Consider the following 26,612-nt stretch of genomic DNA (forward strand, 5'->3'; position numbering starts at 1 on the left):
TCAAGTTTCTGTCAAGTTCAGACATCAGCTTGGACTGCACAGACTACCCAGTGGCCTCATATTTTCGCCAAAGCCTACAGTTTCATTTTTTTCCTGTTTAGCAACTATAAGTGGAATACACATGATCCATAATTTTTCACTACAACAGTTATTTTTTAGTACCAAATGGTAGCCAACACAAGAGATTACATTATGTAAAGAGTTATCCAACAGAAATGCAGCCCCTCGGAGATATAACAACAAATAACAATTTAAACAGTGCCTGAAACAAAAGGGACATGGAAACAAATATAAATTATTAGTCTGTAGGAAATTACTGATAGAACAGTAGTTGAGACACTCAAGACAATTACAACACAAGAAGCTGATTCCAGACATTGCAATGTACTTCATCCATCTCAGTCATACTGCACATGTCAGAATGTAATGGAACAAACATATTTATCAGGTCTGTATGTAAGTAATATGCATCAGCACTTGTATTCTGACTGTTCGTAACAGTCCCAATTGAACTATCACTGCTCACAAAAATTATGTTTCTCACACAATATGACACATGACCCAAGATCTCAGATCCAGTAAACCTCTGAGTCAAGTTAAAGAAATGTATATCAATATTTTTACAAGTTCACTGCTGTGTACTATTTCTTTATTGCAAAAGAAATTTCACAACTTTTTACTCCAACAAAGTATAAAAATCCCTTTTAATGAATTGCAAAAAGAGTTACAATATCATATATGAAACATTTGTAACATTTAATTGTGTACACACACACACACACACACACACACACACACACACACACACACACACTTGTTGTTCATACAGCTGAAGTTTGGACAAATTAGAATAAAAATAGTTATGGAATTTTACAGGAACTGGAAATTTTAACAGTTTTGTACTAAAAATTACAATCCATACTGGTTAGTCACTTTCTCCATGTATATACAAGTTCGAGAACTAACTTTTGCTGTAAAAAAAGAACAAAACAATAGTAACTGTCATTTTGGACAAAGACTTACCATGGCACTTTGTACAAATACATGTCATTTGAAACAAAACAGCATGTGAAGTTCACAGGTAAAAACTTTTTGATAGCGCTCAGAAACAGAAATAAGGGGCCATTATTGATAACTTCATTACTTTTTTTTGTCTTTTCACACATATTATATAAAAATAGCTGGTAACAAAATGTTTCGCACTATTTCTTCTAGTCAAAACTTGAGATCCTTTATCGCTTGAGGCAAATCTGGTAACTTAATGTCTTTGATTTGCTGTGGAATGTTCATGTTCTTCACAGCAGAAACTGCTCGCGCTGGTGCAGCAGCCAACCCAGCCTGAACATTGCGAGAAAATGTTTTAGTGACAAATAGCAATACAACATAAATTCAACCACCACAAAATTCTCTCTCTCTCTCTCTCACACACACACACACACACACACACACACACACACACACACACACACATACACAAATACACTTCCTTTACACCTTATACTCCTTAAGAATAACATGCAAATCTGATTCACATCTGAATATATCTCTCAATGCATGTTGAAAACACATTATTGAATGAAACTACTTATTCACAAAATGTCAATCACAACATTCCTGAATGTAAGACATATGCATGAGGAAAGACCACACTGTAGTACTGTCATCTACTGTATTATTCGGCTGTCTTACTATCTATTGTTAAGTGTCACTGAACTGGAAACATACAATATCAAACAATGTTCTGTTGTTCAAAAAGTCTTACACAAAGATGTTATTGCTGATAATGGCTGTACATCTCCATCAATACTCTGCAAGCCACCTGGCACATGTGGTGGAGGGTGTTTCTGGTAGCATTAACTAATCCCCCTTTCTGTGTTCCACTCATGAATGGTTCACGGGAAGAACTATTAACAGCAAGCCCCTGTATGAGCTGCAATTTCTCGAATTTTTTCATCACGGTCATTTCGTAAAATGTATATGGGAAGAAATAATATGTTGTGCTGCTCTTCTCGAAATGTACTATTGAAATTTCAATAGGAAACCTCTCTGTGATGCACAACATGTCACTGTACTGCTGCACATCATTTCTATTCACTGTACTTAAGCCTGAAACATACCCTTTACCTGAAATGTAGATGAAGGAGGACACATTAAGAAGAAGAGAAAACAAGAGAAGTGTTGAAAGGATTTCAAAAATGCACGATCAACAGGGATCTTACTGGGAATATTTTATATCGAAGGAGACTATTTTCCAGGTAACCAGGAGTACTAAAATTTCAATTTTTAACTATTCCATGAACTTAGTTGAAGCACTTACTGAAGCAGCTATCAAACTGAAAGTTACAAAGATATTTCAATATCCAACAATGAAACTGTATAACTGTGGTTAACTATTAGAGACATTTTGTACCACAGAATCATTTACATTGTCTGCACTGTGAACAGACCTCTTATTTCCCTAGGATATTTATTCCCACAGCCAGTAACTTCCACAAAAAATGAAATATATACTTTCATTTTATTTATCTCAGCTTCTGTGGGACCACATAAGCCAAAGGTAAATGGTCATGGAACAAGTCACAACATAATTCACATAATACTGACATGAATTTGAAAGTTTAATTGACAATAGTGATACAAACAAACAACGTATTACAGCTAATGCCTTTAAATTAGAGTGAGGAAATCCTTTGCACAACAAAAGAATGTTCCTCAAGGAAGACTTTCAAATTATATTTGAATATATGGTGCTTATCTTTCAAATTTTTTCATTTCTGCAGAAAGTCTGTTGGAAACAGAGCCTGCAGCATAGTGTAACTTTCTTCCAAAGTGGTTAAGGAAGTGTTCTTCAAGAGCATATTGGATTTCTGTTGTATGTTAACCAAATGACCACCACAGTTCCTTTTTAATGTATTTACATTAATAATTACAAATCCCATAATAATAAAAGAACTAGAATTTTGAGGCATTCTAACAATGATGAATGTGGTTTTCAGTATCTGAGAACAGGCACTCTGATCACCCTCTTGTGGGCTACAAATATTCTTTGTGGCAGCACACAGTTCTTCCAAAATATGATATTGTGGGAGACAATACTGGAAGAAGTCACATAAAGAAGCCAACATTTTCGAGTGCCAATGGTAATTATTCTAATAGTGGTGACAGAAGCTTCAGCATTAGCAACAGATTCTGAATGTAATATATCCAAGAAAACTTTACACCCTCTGTAGTCCAGAGAATTTAAAATTTTTAACTTAACTAATGATTTTATCACTCTGTGGAATAAGCACTTTACATTTACAAGTGTTCCTCAGCAGAAACTACATGAGCTATGTTTTGTTACAGTTAAGTGACAATCAGTTTTCAGTACTCCACAAGTTGATTATGTTCCCTACCCGAATTTGCTAATCATTCTGTGTCTTTCACAATTACATCTTGTGAAGCAAAAAACAGACTTTGTGATGTTTAGTGGTGGGTTATGTATATTAACAAAAGCATTGGGCCATGACAAGAAGACTATGGTGTCTCCAATTTCACTCCCCTTAGATTCAAATCTGCTCATTTTGATTAAGTTACAGAAAGACTCTTTGCTTCCTATTTGTTAAATATAAAACTAACCATGAGGGGATTTCAAAAAGCAAGTTGTTACACATTATAATGGCAGACCAATTAACATTTATTGAATGTTGTGCTACACCTAAATGTGACACAGATATACGACACCAGTTTTCAAAAACAACAGCCAGAAAGATGTACCAATTGTTCAGTTCCTCAATCACAGAAATCTGCTACCTGCTACCAGGGCCTTTAGAGGACCACTGCATGTACATCCTTATCACTGGGAAATATGCAATTGCAGCGTATCAGTTCCTCAATCATATGGACATCATCATTTGTGGCTGATGTCGATGGTTTTCCTTCCTGAATGGCATCACCCACATCTGTGTAGCCTTGGTTAAACATTTGGCACCATTTCACTACGGCTGAATGTGACACTACATTTTACCCATATACTGCCAGAACTTTATAGTGAATCTGTGTGCAATTTAGATGTTTTGAATTGTATTTACCATGTACTTCAACTTATGGAGTACTTCTCCAGATGCCACACCATTTTACTTCTATATTGTGATGCACTATCAAGCATGTTGCAGTAGAAATGTGTCGGCAGGAATCCCAGAACGTGCACTCTCTTCTGATAATATGTTCCTCTTGTTGCACAATTGTCTCAGCATAGGATGACGTGTAATTTATTTTTTAAGTCCCCTTGTATTTGCTCCTACAATGATTCACATAACCAAATACTTTTGTTAAATTAAGATATTCATACTCAGAAAATTACAATAAAATATATGGCAGTGGGCACTTTTTATTGTACAGTATCTTTTTGTTTCTTCCTGATATTATTTTCCGGATCTCTGAGCGGTTATTCACATGGGGCTGGTGCATATTCCAACTTCACCCTAAAAGACACTTCTTTTTATTTGCTAAGCAGGTTTTCACATGATTTAGTGTCTTTTTTTGAGTGGCTGCATTTAAGATTTTCAATATTTCTGTTACTCCCTCTTGCCCATCAAACTAGCCTGTGATAATTAGCACCACCTTTCTTCACACATGTTCAATATCTTCTGTTGGTCCAACATGATATGAATCCCACATACATTAACAACATTTTAATGTAATATGAATATGAGTTTATATGCAATTTCTTTTGCAGAAAAGCTTCATGAATTTAAGCAACTCATCTGCTTTACCTACAACTGAGCAGACCTGATACAGTATTAGGATATAACATACGCATAAAAGCAATAGTTTATATCAATAACATCCTCAATAACAAATGATAACTTTCAAAGCCAAAATCTAAATCATTAAATAAATTGACTGAAGAACCCTCTTCACTTTGTTTTAGACTTTAAATGTGATACTCTTCTTTCAAGTAGAGGTGGGGAAAAATCCAGTCACATGAGAAGAAGAGTTTAGTAAACCTCCTTTTAACATCAATGTGCCAGAACACTGGCACTCAAGATAAGTGTTATAAGGCTATATCATTTGACATGTTTTAGTCAAACTGGGAAATTTGTAGGGAAACATTTAATTAAGGTACTCCTCTTATAACAGAGAAATGCGTACTTCATAGAAATTTGATGTCCTGAATGGGCTTGCAAGGGATTATCATTACAGTTATAACCTTATGACCACTTTCACTAAAAGGGTCATGGGATCTGCCTAGTGGCTTGTCTGGGTAACCTGAGTAACAAGATACTTCCTGTTTTGGTAAATTCTATTGTACTATCACTATGATGGACAAGTGTGCCACATACAATAATAGCATCTGTTTCAAACAAAAAAAACAATACATTACTACAAATAAGTTAGCACAAACAACAAGAATGGAAGGAATGTGGGTACTAATAGTCTGAAGAAAACTCAAGTAATTAAAATAGCGAACTGGAAATTTGTTAAGTTTTCATTGAGATGCCTGACTTTTCTACAATAATTAAAATCTACCTTTTTTAAAGTAAATATCATAGGTTCACACACACAAAGTGGATCAATATTAAAGATTGGTGTACACTACTTTGCAGGGATGTGCGACAGTCTACAGCAGGTCTTTCAACTCAATAAAATTATTTCAATATGGTCGAGCACATCACAAATACTGCTAATATTCCCTCACACGAATATGTAGATATTGAAATGATATTATGAAGAGAAGCAACAAAATCAGTCATTCCATTCGTATGTTTGTAAAAAAATGTGCTGAAGTACCATGCATATGGGAAATTCTGAAGAAACCTGACAGTATTAGTTTGTTAATACAAAGTATGACTTTACTGGGTGACAAATTTGTAAAACTTTACACTTGTGAAAGGAAGTACCCAGAAATTCAAGAAATAAATGACAAAACTTTAGAAGCAAGTGTAATATTGAAGCAATAGCATTCCACTGAGTGTTACCTAAATGCTGAAGAAACATAAGGAAAGCACTGTTAAGTGGCTACTCAAAAAAAGGTTTCCAAGAATATAAAGAGAGATGTTTCTCATTCTTAACAAAGTTAAAATGGTCTGCTAAAGTGCTTACTGAATGAGTTTTTACACAACCATTTCACAGGTTCACAAATACAGTACCCACATCTAGCGAAGAAAGCAAAATGAAACATTTATGTACACAATGAAATAAATGAAAGAAGATAAACAGAAAGGAGCAATGAAGAGCCTATCAAATTTTACTGACTGTTTGTAGGTTTGTAGGTAATCCATACAGTTTACTCTCAAAGGAATGTTATTACTTCATTTTGATGATAAGTTTCAATTAAAAATTACTATTGAAAGATTTTCTGCCTTTACCTCATTTACAGAAACTCTGAAATGTAGTGGCTGAAACATATTTTGGAGCTTAGACCATTCACTCATCCTGGCTTGATGATTCACTTCAGCAACATGAACTGGGAGTATATAAACAAGGAAACCACTCACGGAGGCAAGGTATTTTACAAACTTGGAAAACATAATTTACACTGAATTGTGTGTGAAATAGCACATGGGACACAGAAAATGCTTCAGATAAAAAGATAGTCCTTAGGAATCCAAATTTACAAGATAGCAGTGTGTGTGTGTGTGTGTGTGTGTGTGTGTGTGTGTGTGTGTGTGTGTGTGTGTGGACCAAATGGCTACTGCCATTTCTCTGTTTTTCTGAATGGTAACCTTGAATTGTGAGTCACGTGAAGAAAAGAAGCATCAAACTTTGCATGAATAACATCCAGAAGCACAGTTGTGTTGCTGTACAGAAAAAGTTACAAAAATGACAAGGACACAATGTCAGTGTAAGTGATAAATTGCTCACTACTAAGCTCCTCAAGGTGTAAAAACAAAGCCAACAGCTGCTATTTCATCACTATGGTGCACTGCAGATGGCCTGAATTAAAGTATATGTGCTCGGCATAATTTGTTCAAGGCAAATGCTAGATTAACAGCGAGAGTAATACATAGTTCCAAAACAATCCTACTTGACAATTTTAAGAAAATAGTCTCACCTGCCACTATCTCAAACTAGGCAATTCTCTACAGCATCCAAACATGTCAATGTTGTTTTGTTATATAGCCACCTGGGATAGGCCATATTACCTCATTAATAGTGGAGTATGAATCAGTAAATTACTATGAATGAGCGTATAAAATGGTTCGTTGCTTTCTCGTCATTCCATTTCCATTCTTTTAAGGATGGGAAACAATGTCTGGATCTAGAGAGATACAAGGGACAAATCAGTAGAGCCACATTATGAGCTACACCTTCTGAGGCCTGCTTGACCATGTAACTACTTTCAATGAACTATTATGTTGACAGAAGTGATCATTAGTGCTGAAAGACTTTCGTATGTTTGAAGACAGAATCTACAATAGCCTCATTGAACTAACTACATCAGTTGGGATAATTTAAGGGCGCTGTTTATCCATAACTGGGATAATCAATATTAAATTTACAGTTTTCCGAAAGACACAAAAGCCTCGAATTTCAAGATATTGTCATCTCATTTAGCAATGAAAACAACCACTACAGATTTTTTGTAAATTTTATTTTATTTTTATTGTGATTATGCTAGTAATTTACACGTGACTGAATTTGTACTATAAACCAGACTCTGCACCAGAGATCCCGCAATGAAATTACAGATTTCAAAATATGTGTCATTAAAGCATTTGTAATGACTTTTTAAGCTTCTAATACCATAATAAATTTTTGAAAGAATACTTCATATAGCAGGATTTTTCAGGGTTCTGCTAAATAGTGCACCTACCTACAATAAACACAAAATTACATTACTTATTAAGAAGAACATGGTTTTCATATAAAATCTCACTAGGGAAGTTGAAAGATAAATCAATAAACAGCAGTAGATAAAATCATTGTGAATAACACAAAATTTAGAACGTGATTTTTAATTGACAAAAACTTGTATCAAAGTTGTCAATGCATGTAAAGCCTTCTGAAACAAGATGCTCATCCTTAACTGGACAAATATCTGCCCTGTGCTTTCTAATCAAAGGAATCCTCATAACTTATGCTTTTTTTTCACAGCTAACTTTTCTACCTGCATTAATATCTCACATATCCTTCCCACTACTGATGAGAAAATATACAAAGCTTGAAATTCAGAGTAATATGCTTTATGTTGGTGTCAGATGATCCATCAAAATCAATGCTCCTATATTGTTTTCAAACTTTGCACTATGCATGGCATCAAAGACTATTCACTTACACTACATTTACATATGTACTTACTAGAATCAATATCTACAGAATGTAAAAACAAAATACAATTTAGTCTCCAGCTCTGTGTTTGATCACTATCCTCCTGAACTTACATTTTTAATACTTAGGTAACGTGTGTGTACTTACACAATTCAGGCAATTCACTCTAAATGGTTCATGAAAGCCAAGAAACGTATTTTAAACATATTAACATATAGGGAATAAGTGATTTTTGACATTGGTCATCTCCAGTGTGAACTAATGCATTTGTGACTCATGCTCAAGGAAAACAGTTATATCATGAATTATATTGTTGAGGCTTTCAGATGCAATAAATGACGGTCACATCATGGTTCAGGGGAAGAGATAAAGCCACTAGCATTTCCTCTATATTATCGTGCAACACCTAACAAAATACGACAACCACACCAGAAGTATGTCTTAAGTCTGATGTTCCCAACAATTTTGAAGATTCAGGAAATGTTACAATCAGTGAATAACAACATAGGTATTAAAGTGCCAGCTGTGTACTGTACTACTTGTGCATGTGGCAGTATCTATGAGGGACAAACAATTAACAGTGTGAATACATTCACCTACAAAACAAAGGGATCTAGGCAAATCACTGATGTTGAAACAATACCTAAAAAAATAGGCAGAAACTATAATTCAGAAAAATGAGAAGCTTGGCCCATGCAACAATGTCTTGGGGTTCAGTTATAAATAACAGCTGAAATTCAATTACAGTGCAACAATTTAGATCAACAGTATTTACTAGTAAGGCATGGACCAGCTCGGAACACCAGGAAAAAAACAACTATGCTCGAGCATTATAGGGTGAGGGTAATAATTTCAGAGATGGTGCCACATCCTCTCACTTTATCAACTCACATTGACAGTGAGTCAGATTTACAGTGCACTGCTTGATGCTGCTCCTCCTCTTGTGTATATAATTTTGTCCCACCTCTGGAATGTTATGGACTATTTCACAGACCATTTACAGAGGACAATATGCTACTCCCAACAGTTAGTAATTTACATTCTGCAGAGGGGTGTGACAACTATTGAAATCTCGAGAATTTTATTCAAACGGATGTGGGTTGCAATCCAAGAGGATTTCACAACACACACTGGGAACAGAATGCGTAAGGTTTAGCTCCCTTCTTATTTGTTCCTATAATTTTAATACTGCTGGTATTATTTTTTAGTATACCATTATTTCAACTATAAATTTATACTTAGTTTCAAGTATTGGTATGCAAACATTGCTGTAGGGCTGCTACAAAATACAGCAGTGAAGATACTGGACTCGTACACAATAAGCAGCACTGAAATTCCTGTTTTACAATACTCATTTAGATTATCCACAGTTTCTCTAACTCACTGCTGGGGATTGGTGGGATACTTCTTCCATACAGACAAACAGATTACTTACCTCAGCCTTCTACAATGGAGCAAGTATTCTACTTATTATGATCTAACAGTCAAGCATATTTAACTTCAGCCTTTATTAACACAACGCAGACACCTGTATCTGTATTTTGATGAAATTTGCCACTTATCCTTGGTGAGGTATCTCACTACGTCTACTTCATTTCTTGCATTCATTCTTACAACCACTTATTATTCTTGATACAATTAGGCAATAATGTGTATATAATTAGATATCATTCTGAAAATTATACATTTAATCAGTGGTTGCATTTTTTATCGAGTGTATAGTGGATCGCCCTAATTGACAAATTGGATATTTTTGTCCACATTTTAAATTATAGTTGAGAGGTTCACTATCTAAGAACAGTTTACTACAAGACAAGTGTAAAAAAGTAACAGAAAAACAATCGGGCATTGAATTTCCACAAACAAAAAAGTGATATACAAAGCTATACATATAGGATCCTTGTCATTCTCAGCACAAACTAAGGAACTGGACAAGTGCAAGTAGGACTGGTGTTTTGAAGGTTCCGTACAAACTTGATTATGTATAATAATAATAATAATAATAATAATTATTATTATTATTATTATTATTATTATTATTATTATTATTATTATTATTATATTTTATTTATTATTTTATTCATTTATTATATTATAATAATAATAATAATAATTACAATTATAATTATAATTACAATTACAATAATAATAATAATAATAATTATTATTATTATTATTATTATTACTGTTGTTGTTGTTTCAAGTGGCTCAACGGCCTGGTGCAAGTCTTCCTATTGTACATCACCTTAGTAACTTACATGTCCCTAACCTATCGCAGTTATCCAACCGGGGAATGGGGGCCTCCAGTTTCACATGAAATCTGAACAAGTTGTTTCTGGCGACTCCTCACTTCATTGGGAAGAGAAGGCTAAGTTAAAACAACAACTGAAAAATCCATAGTACAAACAAGATTCAATCATGCAACCTCTCAGTTTGCTGGAATGTGCTTTACCACCACCCCCTTCCTTTTTTTATGGTCTTTTCTCTTTGGTGAGATCAGCTCTGAGCAGACATCACATGACGTCTCTCAAAGTGTACTGAAGAAAACATAACTCACCTTTTACAGTTCTGCACCTCAGTTGGTAAAAACAGAACCGCTATATGATCACTCTGTTGTCAAGCTGTCCGTCTGTCAAGACCCTTTTCCTCAGGACAGGTAGAGGTATCAACAAGCTGACTTTTGGGTCAGAGACTAAGGTCTATGGTTCCTAAATTGTTTACACCACCAAGGAACATTACAACTTCATATTTGACATAAATCTGAACTTGGTATCTCTAATCATTCCTGACAAAAAGTTATTCTTAACAGTCAGACATACAGACAATGAAGTGATCCAACAAGGCTTCCATTTTTACAGACTGATGTACAGAACCCTAAGAAAGGGTCCTAACATCAAAACTGTTGCTAAACCTGTGATACAGGACTTTTCAAGTATGAAAAAAGTATCACAAGTAACTACTAACATCACTAAAATTGAAGCAGAAATTTAAAATACTGAGCGAAAGTTCTTTCATTGTTAGAAAATCAACTGCAAATGCACATATCAAAAAGGTTTTTATTACTTATATTGTATTCTTAAAATTGCTTATCCTTATATATGAAATCTATCAACAGATTGTTCCAATAATTTTACTGATTCAAGAAGACTTCTAAGCAGTTAAGCTTTGTATCTACACAACAGGATTTTATTCACAAAGGCGACATCATAAATTGGATTTTACCTTTTCACCTGGGGTGGGGGTGGGGGGGGGGGGCGTATGCTAACAATTGCTTTAGAAAGTAAGCATTAAAAACTGACTGATTTGACAAATTACTGCAGGGAATATGAAAGACTGAGTTGCAGCTTGCATCTTGTCCTGAATTTGATTAGAGTTTTTTAGTACCCAGAAGAATACAAAGATATATACAGAATTAATAAAAATGTAACCTATTGAAGAAAAAAAGCATGAGAAGATTATATACACTAAGGGATCAAAAGTATCTGGACACCTGGCTGAAAATGACTTAAAAGTTCATGGCACCCACCATCGGTAAATATGGTGTTGGCCCACCCTTAGTCTTGATAGCTTTCACTCTCACAGGCATACATTCAATCAGGTGCTGGAAGGTTTCTTGGGGAATGGCAGCCCGTCTTCATGGGGTGTTGCACTGAGGAGAGGTATGAAGTCAGTGATCCAAAACATCCCTAAGGTGTTCTATAGGATTCAGGTCAGGTCTCTGTCCAGACCAACACATTACAGGGATGTTACTGTTGTGTAACCATTCGACCACAGGCCGTGCATTATGAACAGCTGCTCGATCGTGTTGAAAGATGCAGCTGCCATCCCCGAATTGCTCTTCAACAGTGGGAAGTAAGAAGGTGCTTAAAACATCAATGTAGGCTGTGCTGTGATAGCGCCATGCAAAACAAAAAGGGGTGCAAGCCCCCTCCATGAAAAACACAACTGCAGGGCATTCGCCATACCCACACCCTGCCATCGGATCGCAACACTGTGTACCGTGATTTGTCGCTGCACACAATGTTTTTCCAGTGTTCAGTCGTCCAATGTTTATGCTCCTTACGCCAAGCAAGGCGTCGTTTGGCATTTACTGGAATGATGTGTGTCTTATGAGCAGCAGCTTGACCATTAAATCCAAGTTTTCTCACCTCCCGCCTAACTGTCATATTACCTTTAGTGGATCCTGATGCAGTTTGGAATTCGTGTATGATGGTCTGGATAGATGTCTGCCTATTACACATTACAACCCTCTTCAACTGTCGGCGGTCTGTGTCAGTCAACAGATGATGTTGGCCTGTGCGCTTTTGTGCTGTACGTGTACCTTCAAGTTTCCACTTCACTGTCACATTGGAAACAGTGGACCTGGGAATGTTTAGGAGTGTGGAAATCTTGCGTACAGACGTATGAGACAAGTGAAACCCAATCACCTGACCACATTCGAAGTCCGTGAGTACTGCAGAGTGCCCCATTCTGCTCTCTCACAATGACTAATGACTATTGAGGTTGCTGACATGGAGTAGCTGGCAGTAGGTGGCAGTACAATTCACCTAATATAAGAAACTTACGTTTTTGGGGGTGTCCAGGTACTTTTGATCACATAGTGTCTAGCAACAAGAAACTGAGTGCCAGATCAGGACTTGAGCCCAGACACCTGGCTAAAAATTGTGGACTGTCATATAATCAACATAGCATACACTGAAAAACTGAAGATGAGAATTCAATGCACCCAAATTTCCAGAAGTGCTAATTCCACGAAACTTCTACAAAATATAAAGTGAATGGGAGGGGGGGGGGGGGGGGAGACTGATGCAGGTTGAAGCTGTGAGTGCATTTGAAGAACACACTAGCTGAGCAGATGGTTGAAACATATAAAGCCATTTGTACAGGAATAGCAGAACTGGTTTTCTGCCATCAATTACCCCAATACACTATGTGACTCCCACATCACAATATGCAAACACCAATCCTGACATCACACTTACACTGGTGGTGACGCTGACTTATCTCATGCCATTCAGTTGCATTTCAGTTATCGAAATGTCAGATAACACGTTACAGCCAATCTCTGTAGGACTGATCCTGTACATAACAATATTGCACAACAAAGAAGCACTTCTAACTTGATGGTTGCCTAGATTCATGGCCTAAAGACACAGGAGCTGACTTTGCTAAGCGAGTTCAGGGTCCCCTAACAGTAATTACACACAGATACATTCAAACACTAACTGATGTTGAAATCTCTCAGCTGGCTTGAAATTGGCACTGATTTTTCTGTGGTTGCCCATGAATATAGTACTCCACTTCATATATTGGTAACATTACTGCACTAAACTACACTACATAATTATTCACATTGTGCAACACTATTTGAAGAAAGACAACATTACCCACATTATCATTTGTCAGAGTGTATGTAATCAAATTCCAACTGGAGAATGATAAAGGAATTCTGCTGTAGACTTTCGTAAAAGGCATTTAGTAAATAGGAATACTTTTGTTGGTACTACATTACTTTTTGTGTATCAGTTCCACTCATTGATTAAACTTAATACCTCTCAAATCAGACTGCTTTACTAGGACATAACAGAATTCTGCAAATCTTATGAAATCCCAAAAATGAAGCCATATTATAGTAATATGCACATTTATCACAATAAACCAACACTGACAGACAGAAGGCATATTTTTCATTGTGACCTTATGTCCTAATGTATTGTTTTGCTACGAAAAGCAGTACAGATTATGCAGAATTTGTGGCTCTGTTATTATGCAAAATGCTTTGTTTTCCCCCAGTAGTTTCAACATGGTTTTTGCCATCTGAGTGTTTTTATTTCTGAAACTACGGACACATATCTTTCCATATTTCCTCTGCTTTTAGAATTAAAAACCCATCGCTCAAGAAGTTGGTAAAAGTTATGAAGTGTTCTACATTAAGTTGTTTTCTGCAGAAACTGGAGAAAATAAGGTGAAGAGCAAAATGTGTGGAATGACAATACATATCACTTCAACATTTTGTTTTGCTCTTGCTGTGCAGCTGTGAAATTATTACTGTCTATGCAAGGACACACACGTACATACGTATTATGTATCAAGTGTGATTAACATAGTATGAAAATGTTTCTCAGATACCTGCATAATTAATTAATGTTTTATTTAGTTCATACTGCACACCAACTTTGTCCAAAACAGTTGGATAAATTATCATAACATCTTGGTGCCTTTGCAGGACGTATTTTATACCCAACAAAACTGTGTGTTTACAATGAACAGTACCCTGAGGGAGAACTTTCTAATACGATTAATTGCATCGAATACATTTTAGTGTGTGACTGGTTTACTTCCTATTTGAAAAATGAAGTGCAGAAAAGTTGTTCAAACAATTCACAGGAGAAATAACATTTCGTGCTACATATGATTCAATCATTGGTCATTTCTGTTCTTGGACTATGTTAATGATCTACCAGTTTATTTTATTAGGAGGCAAAATTGGTCTTTTTCAGACAATACAGTTATTACTGTAAAGTCAAGTCAAGTAGCATTGTGACAGGAAATAGTAATAATGTTTATGCGAAACTTATTCACCAATTCAGTACAAATGGACTTTCTTAAATTTTGAAAAATCACAGCGTGCCCAATTTTGAATTGTCAAAAACACAGCCTACTTCCAATTAATTGACAGTATAAAAAAAGAAATAATGAACACTGCAGAAAGTTCTAAGTTTTTGGGTGTGCATACAGACAAAAAATAAATTGGAAAAACCACACACAAGCTAAAAAAAATTAGGTCCAGATACATTTTCACTAACAACAACTGTCAACATAAGGAACATTGAAATCACTAAGCTAACATGCTTTGGATATTTTCATTCACTCATGTCATTTGGTATAACATTTTGGGTAACTCATTTATGATCTATGGGATATGTACAACTCAAACCAGCCCACCAACCAACCAACCAACCAACCAGTCATTTTGACAATTCACACACTGCTATTAATGATGAGAATGATGTAAGGTACATGACAGGAGGCTAGTTTCTTAGACAAAACACCACAGCCAATAAAGAAACGGTACCCACTCAGCAATTTTTGAAGAAAATACCTGCTTTATTGTCAAAGCTTTTTTTTTTTGTAAAGCAACAGCATCAGTGATGCCTTCAGAACATAAATGCAAGTTAATTTTTAACAAAGGTGAATGGTGAAATCTGTCTAAGGCTTAGCTAATGAATTATCCTTTCATCACATTGAAATAATGTACTGAAACCACAGAAAATAGAAAGTTTTGAATCTGATTCTTCTGAATTATGGATCTTGTGTTTTAACACTGCATTTATTTTATCAGTTTACAAACACACCTCTGAAAAAAGGTAACTTTATGAAAGTGTTACATGTGGTTAACTAACACTGACCTAGTAAATGGTTTCATGAGCCATGACAGTGCATAGTTCATAACAAGCTCAAACACAATTGCATTCACACTGGGGGCACAAAAACTTGCTGCACACTTACTCTTACATGTAATGACATAACATTACTCTCAAATCACACATAGCAAATCCAGACAATACAAGTTGACTGTTTTTACGTTTAAAATATTATAACATTCAATGAGTTAAATCTTTGAGGTCAGCCTGTTATTCCACATCAATATCACTACAAAATATAGCTATTACCTCTTGACACAGTTTTCCATATGGCATAAAATAAGTTAAAACACCATTTCATCTCATACATTAAGCAGAGAGCACTGAACAGATCACAACAATCAGAGTAGTTGGCTGGAGTTTTTGAAAGTACTGACTCTTCCTCTGAAGCACTGCGAACAGAACACAGAGTTATGTGTGCTAACACAGCCACAAAACGGCTCATCAGAACAAATATTGAGAGTGGGGATCGTGTGTGATTAAGGATCTATGCGCCATTTGGGTGAAATTTATTGGGTACCTGCAGGTCCAGGATGAAAGTTGGGTGCCAGAGGGGAAACATGTTAACCACAGGAGAAATTAAGAACCAAATTAAGGGAGAAACAAATATCTGTGAGCATGGCCGTTACCTGGAGAATATGTCGGGGATTTGAGATTGTGATCAAGAATAAGACGAAATGGGAAAGAATGATTTATCCTACACATATTTTGCATACTGGATTTTCCATGAATGCAATACTAATTGTTATGTACACTTCAACTGTTAGTTTTCTGACCGGGATTCTGTATTCTGGTTCAAAGTTCTAAATTGTGCTCCTATGAAACATAAAGCAAGAAATGGAGACTACTTTTAAAGCAAGATAAAATTAAACACATCATAGTTAACAATTCCTCTAATTTATTACCTGATTATCTACATGCAATGATTCAACAGCCCTCTTAGCTGCACTATAACCAGCAGAGTCCACTGTAAATAGGCCTCTTATTATCAATTTGGTGTGATCCAGCAGCAGAAGATAAATAGTTGCAATTTAATACAAATGACTGCAGCATTTGTGTTACATATACTGAGTTAAATTTAGCTTGCGTAACCACATATAAAGTGTAGAAGTTTAGAAATACTTAATTATTAATGCAGTTTAACAGTAGTTAACACAATTTATTGCAGCTGATTCTCTTAGTGCATAACTTGACTCATTTCACATTCCTGAAAGGAAGGTATCTACGGAACACCATTAATGAATGAGAGAGAATATGCTCAATAATTGTGCGACAGAAAGAGGTGAACGACATAATAGCAGGTATGTGGGTCATATATGGTGGCTTTTTTGTTGTTGTTGTTGTTGTTGTTGTGTATGATATATTTGTCTTCCAGTCAGGGGGACCAGTTCTCTGTTCAAGGGATCTGCAGTAAATTATAGTCAAAAGTGGAGGTAATTCACTTGACTATTCTGTATAGATCCTGACAGGAATTTTAATGGTCTCCCTGAATTGTTGCAATTTCAGCTACTTTCCAATGGCACTAATATTATTTACAATGTCACTCATCTCTGTAACCATACAGCAACTGAGTAGTGGCAAAATTGCCCCATTTTTCGCTGTGAATAAATATCATAAGACAGAATCGAGAATTTCAGCTTTCAGTCTATCATCATGTATTTTGGTTTTCTCTTGAAAATAAGTCATGTAGACTAATTTTTAAGTCTGCTAACTTTACCAAATCATCAAAAATTTTTAGAATTTCAGGAGACATCCTAAAACAATGTATCACTTAGGTGACTAAAGGCTTTATTCACTGTCTTTCCAGTAGGCAAGTGTGTTCCATATAATAGCCGATCTGTGGATTTATGCTACGCTTTGTACAGCTGACATCATAAATAATGGATGGGGCCAAAATATGAGCTTCTCACAAAGTTACAGAGAAGTCAATCACATAAAAGCATGTGTGACGATGTAGGTATATAACATGACTTCATAGCATCAGGAGAAACACTCCAAAAACAAACAAGGAAACCCCCACAGAATAATTCCTAGTGTTCCAGACCTGGGAAAAAATTACTGTGGCAAGATGCGGTCAAACAAATGAATAAGTGTGGTAAGAAATGCCTTACTATTAGCAAAACCTGTGTAATGTGTAAACAGCTTAGTGGGTCTGTTGAAATGGTGGAACACATCTGTGTGTTATCACATGCAGTTCAATCCCCTCAATGGTTTTCTTAATATGTTGTATCTGCACAGGAAATGGAAATGTCGTGTGGCTAGGGCCTCCCGTCGGGTAGACCGTTCGCCTGGTGCAGGTCTTTCGATTTGACGCCACTTCGGCGACCTGCGCGTCGATGGGGATAAAATGATGATGATTAGGACAACACAACACCCAGTCCCTGAGCGGAGAAAATCTCCGACCCAGCCGGGAATCGAACCCGGGCCCTTAGGATTGACAGTCTGTCACGCTGACCACTCAGCTACCGGGCGGACATCTGCACAGAATTCAAGTGAAGAGACTAAAGTGAAGTGATTAAAGTTCCTATCAAAAATTTATAGGTCTTGAGGAGGACAGATCAGTTAATATACTGTGCTAAGGCGTTCAACTCAAATAACAATCTGCATTCAGTGAGGAAAGGAGTCTATGAGGTGGGTAATAAATGTTCACATTTTCCCACCTACTCCTAGGACTGGGTGGCATTCTAGATCTTCTCTTAGGCTCTAGGCATGGAGTCAGGTCAGGTTTCTTCCATCATAAGATTTATCAATTAAAACATTCTAATTCCTAACTTCCAGGAGCATCAGAATCCTTCGCTCACAGAAGCTTTAAAGTTATTTCTTTCTGACGTACCATTGAAGATGTGGAAATTGTGTTTTTATCCAACTGCAGCATTCTGTTTGCACTGTGGCTTAGCGTGGTCAACAGTTCAAATATTTGGATTATTTAGAGCTGTGTTCTACCTATGAAGAGACCAATCTATAATTTTAAAGTATATTTGCATGTATTCTCTTTAAATTTAGAAAACATCACTTGGATCAAAATACAGTGCCAAGGCATTATCTTTATTTCTTACTGCTGTATTACAATTTTTTGGTCAAATGTTTTAGCAGAATGAAAACAAGACTCCCTAGAAATTACACAATGCATTTTTGTCAGAATTTTCATAGCAAAACAAAGAGCAGGAAATGGACAAAAAGGATAACAAATTGACTAGCTTGAGGTCTAATTTTGCAAAGAAAGATTTAATCGCTTCAAAGTAAAGAGAATAACTAAGAAAACCTTAATTCATGATCTGAGGGAAAATTTACACATTTCACGAAGTCACTCTGTTAGTTATGTAAATCAAATGTCAAAACATTCATCTTTTCAAGGCCTAACCATTTTGTGCATAAATGTTATACTGGAGTAAAAATTGTGAATTTTTATTCAAATTGAAAAAGTAATATAATTACCAGATTAAATGATAAATTGAGTCACCTTTGCTTTATCTTGATCTATACATTCTTAATAACAACAGAATACCAATCGATATTTCTATATATAATACTTCATGTGTTCTGGAAAAAGACAAGTCCAATGTTTTGTGAAATGATTTGTCTAAAAGTAATAAATAAAATAAATTTAGAGAAACATTTGATGCATCTCAAACATTTGATGCATCTCATCTGTTGAACACAATTCTGAGTATCATTCAAAGGAATGTGAAATATTTCCTTAATGTAATTTATTTCGTAGTTTGAGACAAATTATTTCACAGAGCATTTGACATTTCTCAAAATTTTTGACGTATCATCATTTTGCCAGTCTCCATATTTGGAGAAGCCTATGAGCATACCAAGGAAACTCATTCACTGTAGTTCTTCTAGGTTATAATCGCCTCACCACCACCACACAGCCTTTTAATTTCAGTTTTTCAAAATGTACAGCAGTTTTGTTCATTTAATGAGAAAACAGTTAGGTCATTTATTTCCAAGTTATTTTTTATGCATTATCAACCAGAAGTGATGCCTGCTATCTGAATTAAGATCCTATAGGGAAATGTTTTTGGTTTTTGCTTATTTCACTCTCCATCTCACACCAATACACTGCTTTGAATAGCAATATGTACTATTATAACTAATTTAAAATTAAGAAATAACTGCAGCTTCTGTGGATGTGCAAATTTGGGAACAAAGGTACACTACAGCCTACAATGAAATAAATCAAATAATTGTAGATGTGTACAGCTAAACAAAATGAACAATAATTTTAACATAAAATTATGTATGAAGCCAATAAAAAATTATTTTATGACTACTAAACATCAGTATTAAAATCTAGTATGATATTTCAAAATTTCATTGGTGATTGTCTTTTTCCATTCCATTCTCTTCCCCATGACCAGAGATCATGGATAACTTTACTAATTAATCACTAAATTATTGTGTTTCCTCCCAATCTTAATTCTATTTTGACAGATGCAGAGACCTCTGGTATTTAGTCCATTTTATGACTGGTTTTCCTGCAACTATCTAGCTGTGCATTTATTTTGGAGGTCCACTTCTTCACCCATGTTCATGCATATATATATATAGCCAAAACTGACTTCAGTAACATTTGAGCTAGTAATAATTTCTATTATGCCATATATTAAAAGATTATCATGTAACAAACAATTAGTGGTGGCAACAACATTTCTCTAGTACGATTTCTTCAAATACAAAAATTAAGCTTGAATTAAAATGATGGTACAATTTTAAGGTCAGAGGTTGAAGTGTGGCAAAATTTTATATCCTGTGAGAATTTTTTTCAGATTCTTCTCTTAACAGTGTGTTTATTATTATTATTATTATCTTTCCTTTCTCAGACCTTAGGTCTGGTTCGGAATGAAAGTGACGCGGACCTTGATCAAGCGTCACTTCCTTTTAACTGTACAGTATATGTTACATTGCGTTTAGGAACTTTCGGGTAATTGAACATGTATCAATAATTACGGATTTCTGAAGTTGTATATATAAGTTTGGATGTAGCTGTATTGCATTGATGTACTGGTGGATACTGCGTGGTATGACTCCTGTAGTTGAAAGTATAATTGGTATAATGTCAACTTTATCCTGATGCCACATGTCCTTGGCTTCCTCAGCCAGTTGGATGTATTTTTCAATTTTTTCTCCTGTTTTCTTCTGTATATTTGCTGTATTGGGTATGGATATTTCAATTAGTTGTGTTAATTTCTTCTTTTTATTGGTGAGTATGATGTCAGGTTTGTTATGTGGCGTTGTTTTATCTGTTATAATGGTTCTGTTCCAGTATAATTTGTATTCATCATTCTCCAGTACATTTTGTGGTGTATACTTGTATGTAGGAACGTGTTGTTTTAAAAGTTTATGTTGTAAGGCAAGCTGTTGATGTATTATTTTTGCGACGTTGTCATGTCTTCTGGGGTATTCTGTATTTGCTAGTATTGTACATCCGCTTGTGATGTGATCTACTGTTTCTATTTGTTGTTTGCAAAGTCTGCATTTATCTGTTGTGGTATTGGGATCTTTAATAATATGCTTGCTGTAATATCTGGTGTTTATTGTTTGATCCTGTATTGCAATCTTGTTATTGTTATTGTTATTATTATTATTATTATTATTATTATTAAGCATCTAGCTTTTTCCTGCAATTTCATCTGCTTCGGATGACGAAAATGCATGAATTTTGAAGAATCCTAAAGCTTATTATCAGTGAGAAAAACGGATATAAAAAACTGAAGGTGAAGCTGTCCAAAGGCCACGACCGTAAAGAATTCATGCGTTTGTGAGCACATATAAAGATATGTAAAGCATAAAATAACAACAGGGAAAAGCCTAGTGTTGTATTTAACGAAATTACAAAAACTGAAGAATCTGTGCTTACAAACACACCAATTCTTTACTGCTGTGCCCTTTGGACAGCATCAGGTTCAGTTTTTATATCCGTTTTTCTCACTGATAATAAGCTTCAGGATTTTTCAAACTTCATGATGGTTCACGACTCAAGTGGATGAAACAACAAACTTGTCAACGATAATAGTTTCACCATTTAATGAATGAATTCAAGAATGAAAGAAGTTAAACAAATGAAGACATTAACACAAAATCTGAACAATTATATCACTTACATTGATAAGACACGATGAGAAAACCTCGTAAGAGACGTACAAAACTGATTTTTAAAGTCAGCTCGACAAACTTATGATCGACAACAGTAGTGTCAACTTGACAAACTTATCAATAATAATAGTACACCAATTCAAGAATGTCTATAGATAATGGAATTAAACTGTTAACATTATTATTATTACGATAAGATGTTCAAAAGTATTACTTTTTGCAGAGTCTATCATTTCTATCCTGGTTTATTCAGTTTAGTTTTATAGAACTACTGCTGTCCCAATTTCTTTCTTCCAATATAATCAAATGATGCCTATACAAAACTAAGTTGATCAATATTTAAAAAGCTAATTTTACTCATTTTCATGGACAACTACCAGTTGACCAATAATCTGATTGTGGTACAACTGTTTTCACAAAAAAGCAATTAAAGGTTCCTAAGACAGTTTCCCTGCACCTCCTATGGATTCGTATTTCCCCATACTGACCCAATTAGGCTAAAGTAAACACACTATACGTATACATAACTTGGTCTCCAGGCCGGGTATCAAGGTAAAACACATACCAAATTTTAAGTTAGACCTCCAACAATACAACTGTGATAACCACATACCATTTCGTGTGGTAGTTTTTGCATGATGCACATACAAACATATGGACAGATGTATGGACGGACGGACAGGCAGACAGACAAAAATTTTTTAAATAATTGTTTTGGTTTCTATTACTGTTATGAGGACCCCTCATATTAATTTTTCTTACATATTTCCTATGTACAGATATCTGGCAGTTACAATTTTATTATATTTATAGATGATATTAATTCATTATGGAGATTCAATGTTTGCTGGATAAGAATACAGCTTCAGACGTCGGTATTTATAAAACGTTATTAGTACTTCTGTTTGCATTTCAAATGTGTTCATAAGCAATTGTGTCACCCATTAAAGTGTTGTTCTTTACCATTCCGAAATTATATTTCAAAAATGATTTCAAAGACCAGAACACTCACTCATAGTATAGTAAGTATAGTTTAAGACCTTTTTTTATTTTTCTCAATTTTGATCAGGAAATACAATGTTTTTCAAACACTCAATTCTGATTGTCCAATGACTCTGAGATTACAGGTCATCTACAACCAGAACGATTTGCTGCCACCAATTTTACAAACAGTTTACCCTAACTTTTATTTCATATTTGCAACAAAAATTTGGAATCATAGCAAAAAGTGAAACACCTCAGACTCAGGTTCTTCAATTGTTGTTTTGAGTGAAAGATGACCATCATACAGAAAACCCAAGGACATTAACACACAAATATTCAAGTTTCAGACATTACATAAACACATTTTCAGGTGGTAATGTTACACACATGAATTCAACACAATCACATAAATATCTTTTTAAAATTTTTAACGACCACATACCATTGCAAACAGGCAATTACAGATGACAGTACATAAAATTCTAATGAGAGCCCCTTGGGAACATTTCATTAATAACAAACGGGTGGGGGGGAGTAGACAGCTATCAATGAAACGAGACTTAAGACCAGTCTCACAGTTCAAACACTCTTTTGGAATGTAAAAACACTGAAATAATTCGAAGATTTTTCTCCACAAAACCTCCAAGTATGTGATGAAAAAACACAAGTTTCATGTCATCACAAAATAATCTGGAGAACAACCAATGGCAAAAATAAAATGTTTACATTTTGTAACACCACAGCCTTTTACAAATCCACGTACATAAGGAAGTAACCATCAGCTGCCTCTCAAAACAGCTACCAATGATCTTTTGTCTGAGCTATCTCTTCCCTTACATAGATTCAAATTTTAATTACAAACACAAAATGGAAGTTTTGGCAAATTTTCAAAAAAAAGCAAGAAATTAAATTTGCAAGCAATATGCTGTAATACAAAAAAAAGAGGGGGGGGGGGGGGGAGAAGGGAGATGGTCCTCCCAACCGAATACTTTTAAACTATTATACATCTCAATGAAATGTGAGCCATGGAAAATATTGTTTAGCCTTATGCTATAATGTGTCCAATTTCTACATTTTTTTTTAATAAAATGTCATATTTACATGAAGTGGCTCACACAATTGGGTTCAAACATGTCTGAGACATACAAAAGGTACTAATGATTATGTTTTGAAAACATGATCTGCTATCGAGTTATTTTCACTGTTGTTTAACTACCTCATTACAGCCTCCAAAGGAAGAACTATTAACAAGTTATTGTTTATCCACATGTTTGATGGTTCAAGGAGTACTTTCTAACCAGGACACGTCAATCTAATTTATCAATTATGAAAATAATACACAATCTAATTTTTAAACACCCCCCCCCCCCCTTTGAATGGCAGTAATGAAGACAATTACTAAAAACTATGACGAAAATTATGACCAAAGTTATCTTATTTATTGTTCTTCTACTAGTGTCTAACAAAACACTGAAAACTGTAATGAAATGCGACAAATAATCAACATGATTAAAATGGAGAGGGGAGGGGGCAGGGAAGGTAGACGGGCATGTGGGCAACCGGCGCAATGTAACAACTTGTATGTGTGAGGTGTGTGTGTACGTATGTAGGTATGTATGTATTCTCTAGGTAATTAAAGATTTTGTCCAAAAGCTTGCAAAGTTCTCACTTTTTTTATGTGATTGTATATGACAACACTTCTACTGTCCAGTGAGTGGTCTCCTTTACATTCACTAAAAAGTAGGTCACTAAAAATAAATCCTGGGTTCTGTGACAAATATATAATATGACAGAAGGCTGTGCAGACAGTAACTGAAGTAAAGCAGCATTACACTACAAGAATAGAATAACTTTCACTTATGCAAATTACCAATGTCTGCTTTCCTTAAAATATACAGGCCACATTCAACAAAACCAACAATATTTCAGAGCAGCTCATCCATGTGTGATTAGTTCCTGGTCATGTGGAAAATTTTCTCTTTATTACAAACAGTACAAATACAGGATTGGGACACCCAGCAATTGTAACGTACACTTGAAATATTTACCTCATTTTGCATGCAGTCCTAATTTCATAAACTTCACATGACTTATCTGCCCTGTATTTTCTAAGAAAGTAAAATTACATTGATTACTGTTTTGAGTCAATGCATCAAGTAAAAATGAATACCCACCTCCTGTTTTTCTAGTTTGTTCTGCTCCTCAATCCTCGTTAAAATTTCAGTCATATTGGTCTCTAATACCATGCCGCCCATAACAAGTTCATTCAATATGTAATGAACCTAGATAAAAAAGAAGGCAATTTCAGAATTACATGGAGGTCTATTTCAAAACCACAACAAAGAATTAACATAAACTGTACTTACCTTATCAACATGAAAAATAAGATCAAGTTCACAAACATTTTCAAAACACTTATCCAGTGTTTCCACAAAGACTTGGATCAGATCTAAAATCCCAAGCTCTGACTCAGATGAATCTACACAAAATACAAAATACAACGTCGCATAATGTCGGTAAATCAGCTTATAATCTGAGCCACCTATAAGACTGAAACAGAAAAAAGGATGCTTCAGAAATGTCATGCAATATTACTACATAAATTAATAGTTGTAGTCAAATTGCTGTGTAATAAACTAAAAATTTAATAAGAGGAAGAATTTAAAGTTTCTAACATGTCAATAAATAAGATGATTTCCAACCTGATTACACTAAACATTTTAGCAATTGTCAATTCCATGTGTTGCAGAGAAGACAGTGCTGTCTGCTAATTAACGCTGGCAGTGATCAGAAAGCTATCAATACTTCAATGTATTTAAGATTTCCATCAATTTGATTAATGTCACCTGCCAACTCACTGAGTGGTCTTAGAGTACATGTATATTAGTAATTAGTTTGGTCATAAGAACTGCCAAATTAGAAATAATTCAAAATGTTTTCTCACCTTTTCATTCACTTGAATGACCCAGAAGGGGAGGAGGGAACAAAATGAAATTTCACAGCTTAAGAGAGTATGTGATGTTATTTCAGTAATTACAAAACTGAGTCACATTTACAAAGAATTTGGCAACATGAGCCCACTTATCAATATAGCATTGCACCCTCTCTGACCTCAATGAATACCTTGTTTCATTTGGGAAGGGTGTCAAAGTGGCTGTATTCTTTTCCAGAGGCAAGTTGGCCCACAACTGTTGTAATTGGTTCTTAATATCCCAGATACTGGCAATGGGATGGATTTGATGTCAAAACTTGTCCCACACATGTTGGATATAGATCTGGGGAGCTTGCTGGCCTCAGGAGAAGCTCAATACCACACAAACAGTTCATAGACACAGTGTCATGTGTGGACAAGCTTTATCCTGTTGAAAAATGGCACCATGGTCCTGTCACCAGAGAGATAACTCATGAGGATGCAGGACATTCGTGACTTATTGCTGTGTTGTAAAAGTTTCCTCTATCATTACCAGCTATGACCTGAGGCACTTCACCCTATGGCACCAGGAGTAACACCGCTGTACCTCTCCTATACAACGCAATTATCGGACCTCTCCCCACGTCCCCGACATCTTGCTCACGATGGTCATCCTGGTTAATGCAGAACCGTGATTCCTCACTGGACATAATGTGACACCATTTATCAGCAGTCCATGTTTTCCAGTCAGAGAACCACTCCAAACACAGCCATTTGTGTTGTAGTGTTAACAACAGCCTACGCATGGCATGGTAATACCCTAGTCTGGCTCCTACTAGTTTTGGACCAAAGGTGGAAATGACACAGAATATTGCACAGATTCCATTACGGGTTCTCAGATGGCAAGTGCAGATGTGAAGGAGTTTCAATGTGATTTG

The 26,612-nt window shown here is 35.3% G+C and overlaps 1 protein-coding gene across 4 annotated transcripts in view; it reads right to left on the bottom strand.

The window, feature by feature from the left end:
* Positions 1 to 632: 632 nt before the first annotated feature.
* Positions 633 to 26,612, bottom strand: part of LOC126470254 (AP-3 complex subunit sigma-1) — a 121,200-nt gene continuing 95,220 nt past the window's right edge. For 3 of the 4 annotated variants that reach the window (XM_050097968.1, XM_050097969.1, XM_050097971.1), the window contains exons 3-5: positions 25,130 to 25,313; positions 24,938 to 25,045; positions 633 to 1,338 (exon numbers count right to left, since the gene is read on the bottom strand). In XM_050097968.1, the coding sequence (XP_049953925.1) occupies positions 1,216 to 1,338; positions 24,938 to 25,045; positions 25,130 to 25,313 (415 nt within the window). In that variant the 3' untranslated portion in view covers positions 633 to 1,215. Of the gene's footprint in view, positions 1,339 to 15,926; positions 16,070 to 24,937; positions 25,046 to 25,129; positions 25,314 to 26,612 lie in introns of all 4 variants that reach the window. The other variant, XR_007586160.1, reaches the window with a different exon arrangement.

The sequence above is a fragment of the Schistocerca serialis genome, chromosome 3 (genome assembly GCF_023864345.2).
Source record: "Schistocerca serialis cubense isolate TAMUIC-IGC-003099 chromosome 3, iqSchSeri2.2, whole genome shotgun sequence".
Classification (NCBI taxonomy): domain Eukaryota; kingdom Metazoa; phylum Arthropoda; class Insecta; order Orthoptera; family Acrididae; genus Schistocerca; species Schistocerca serialis.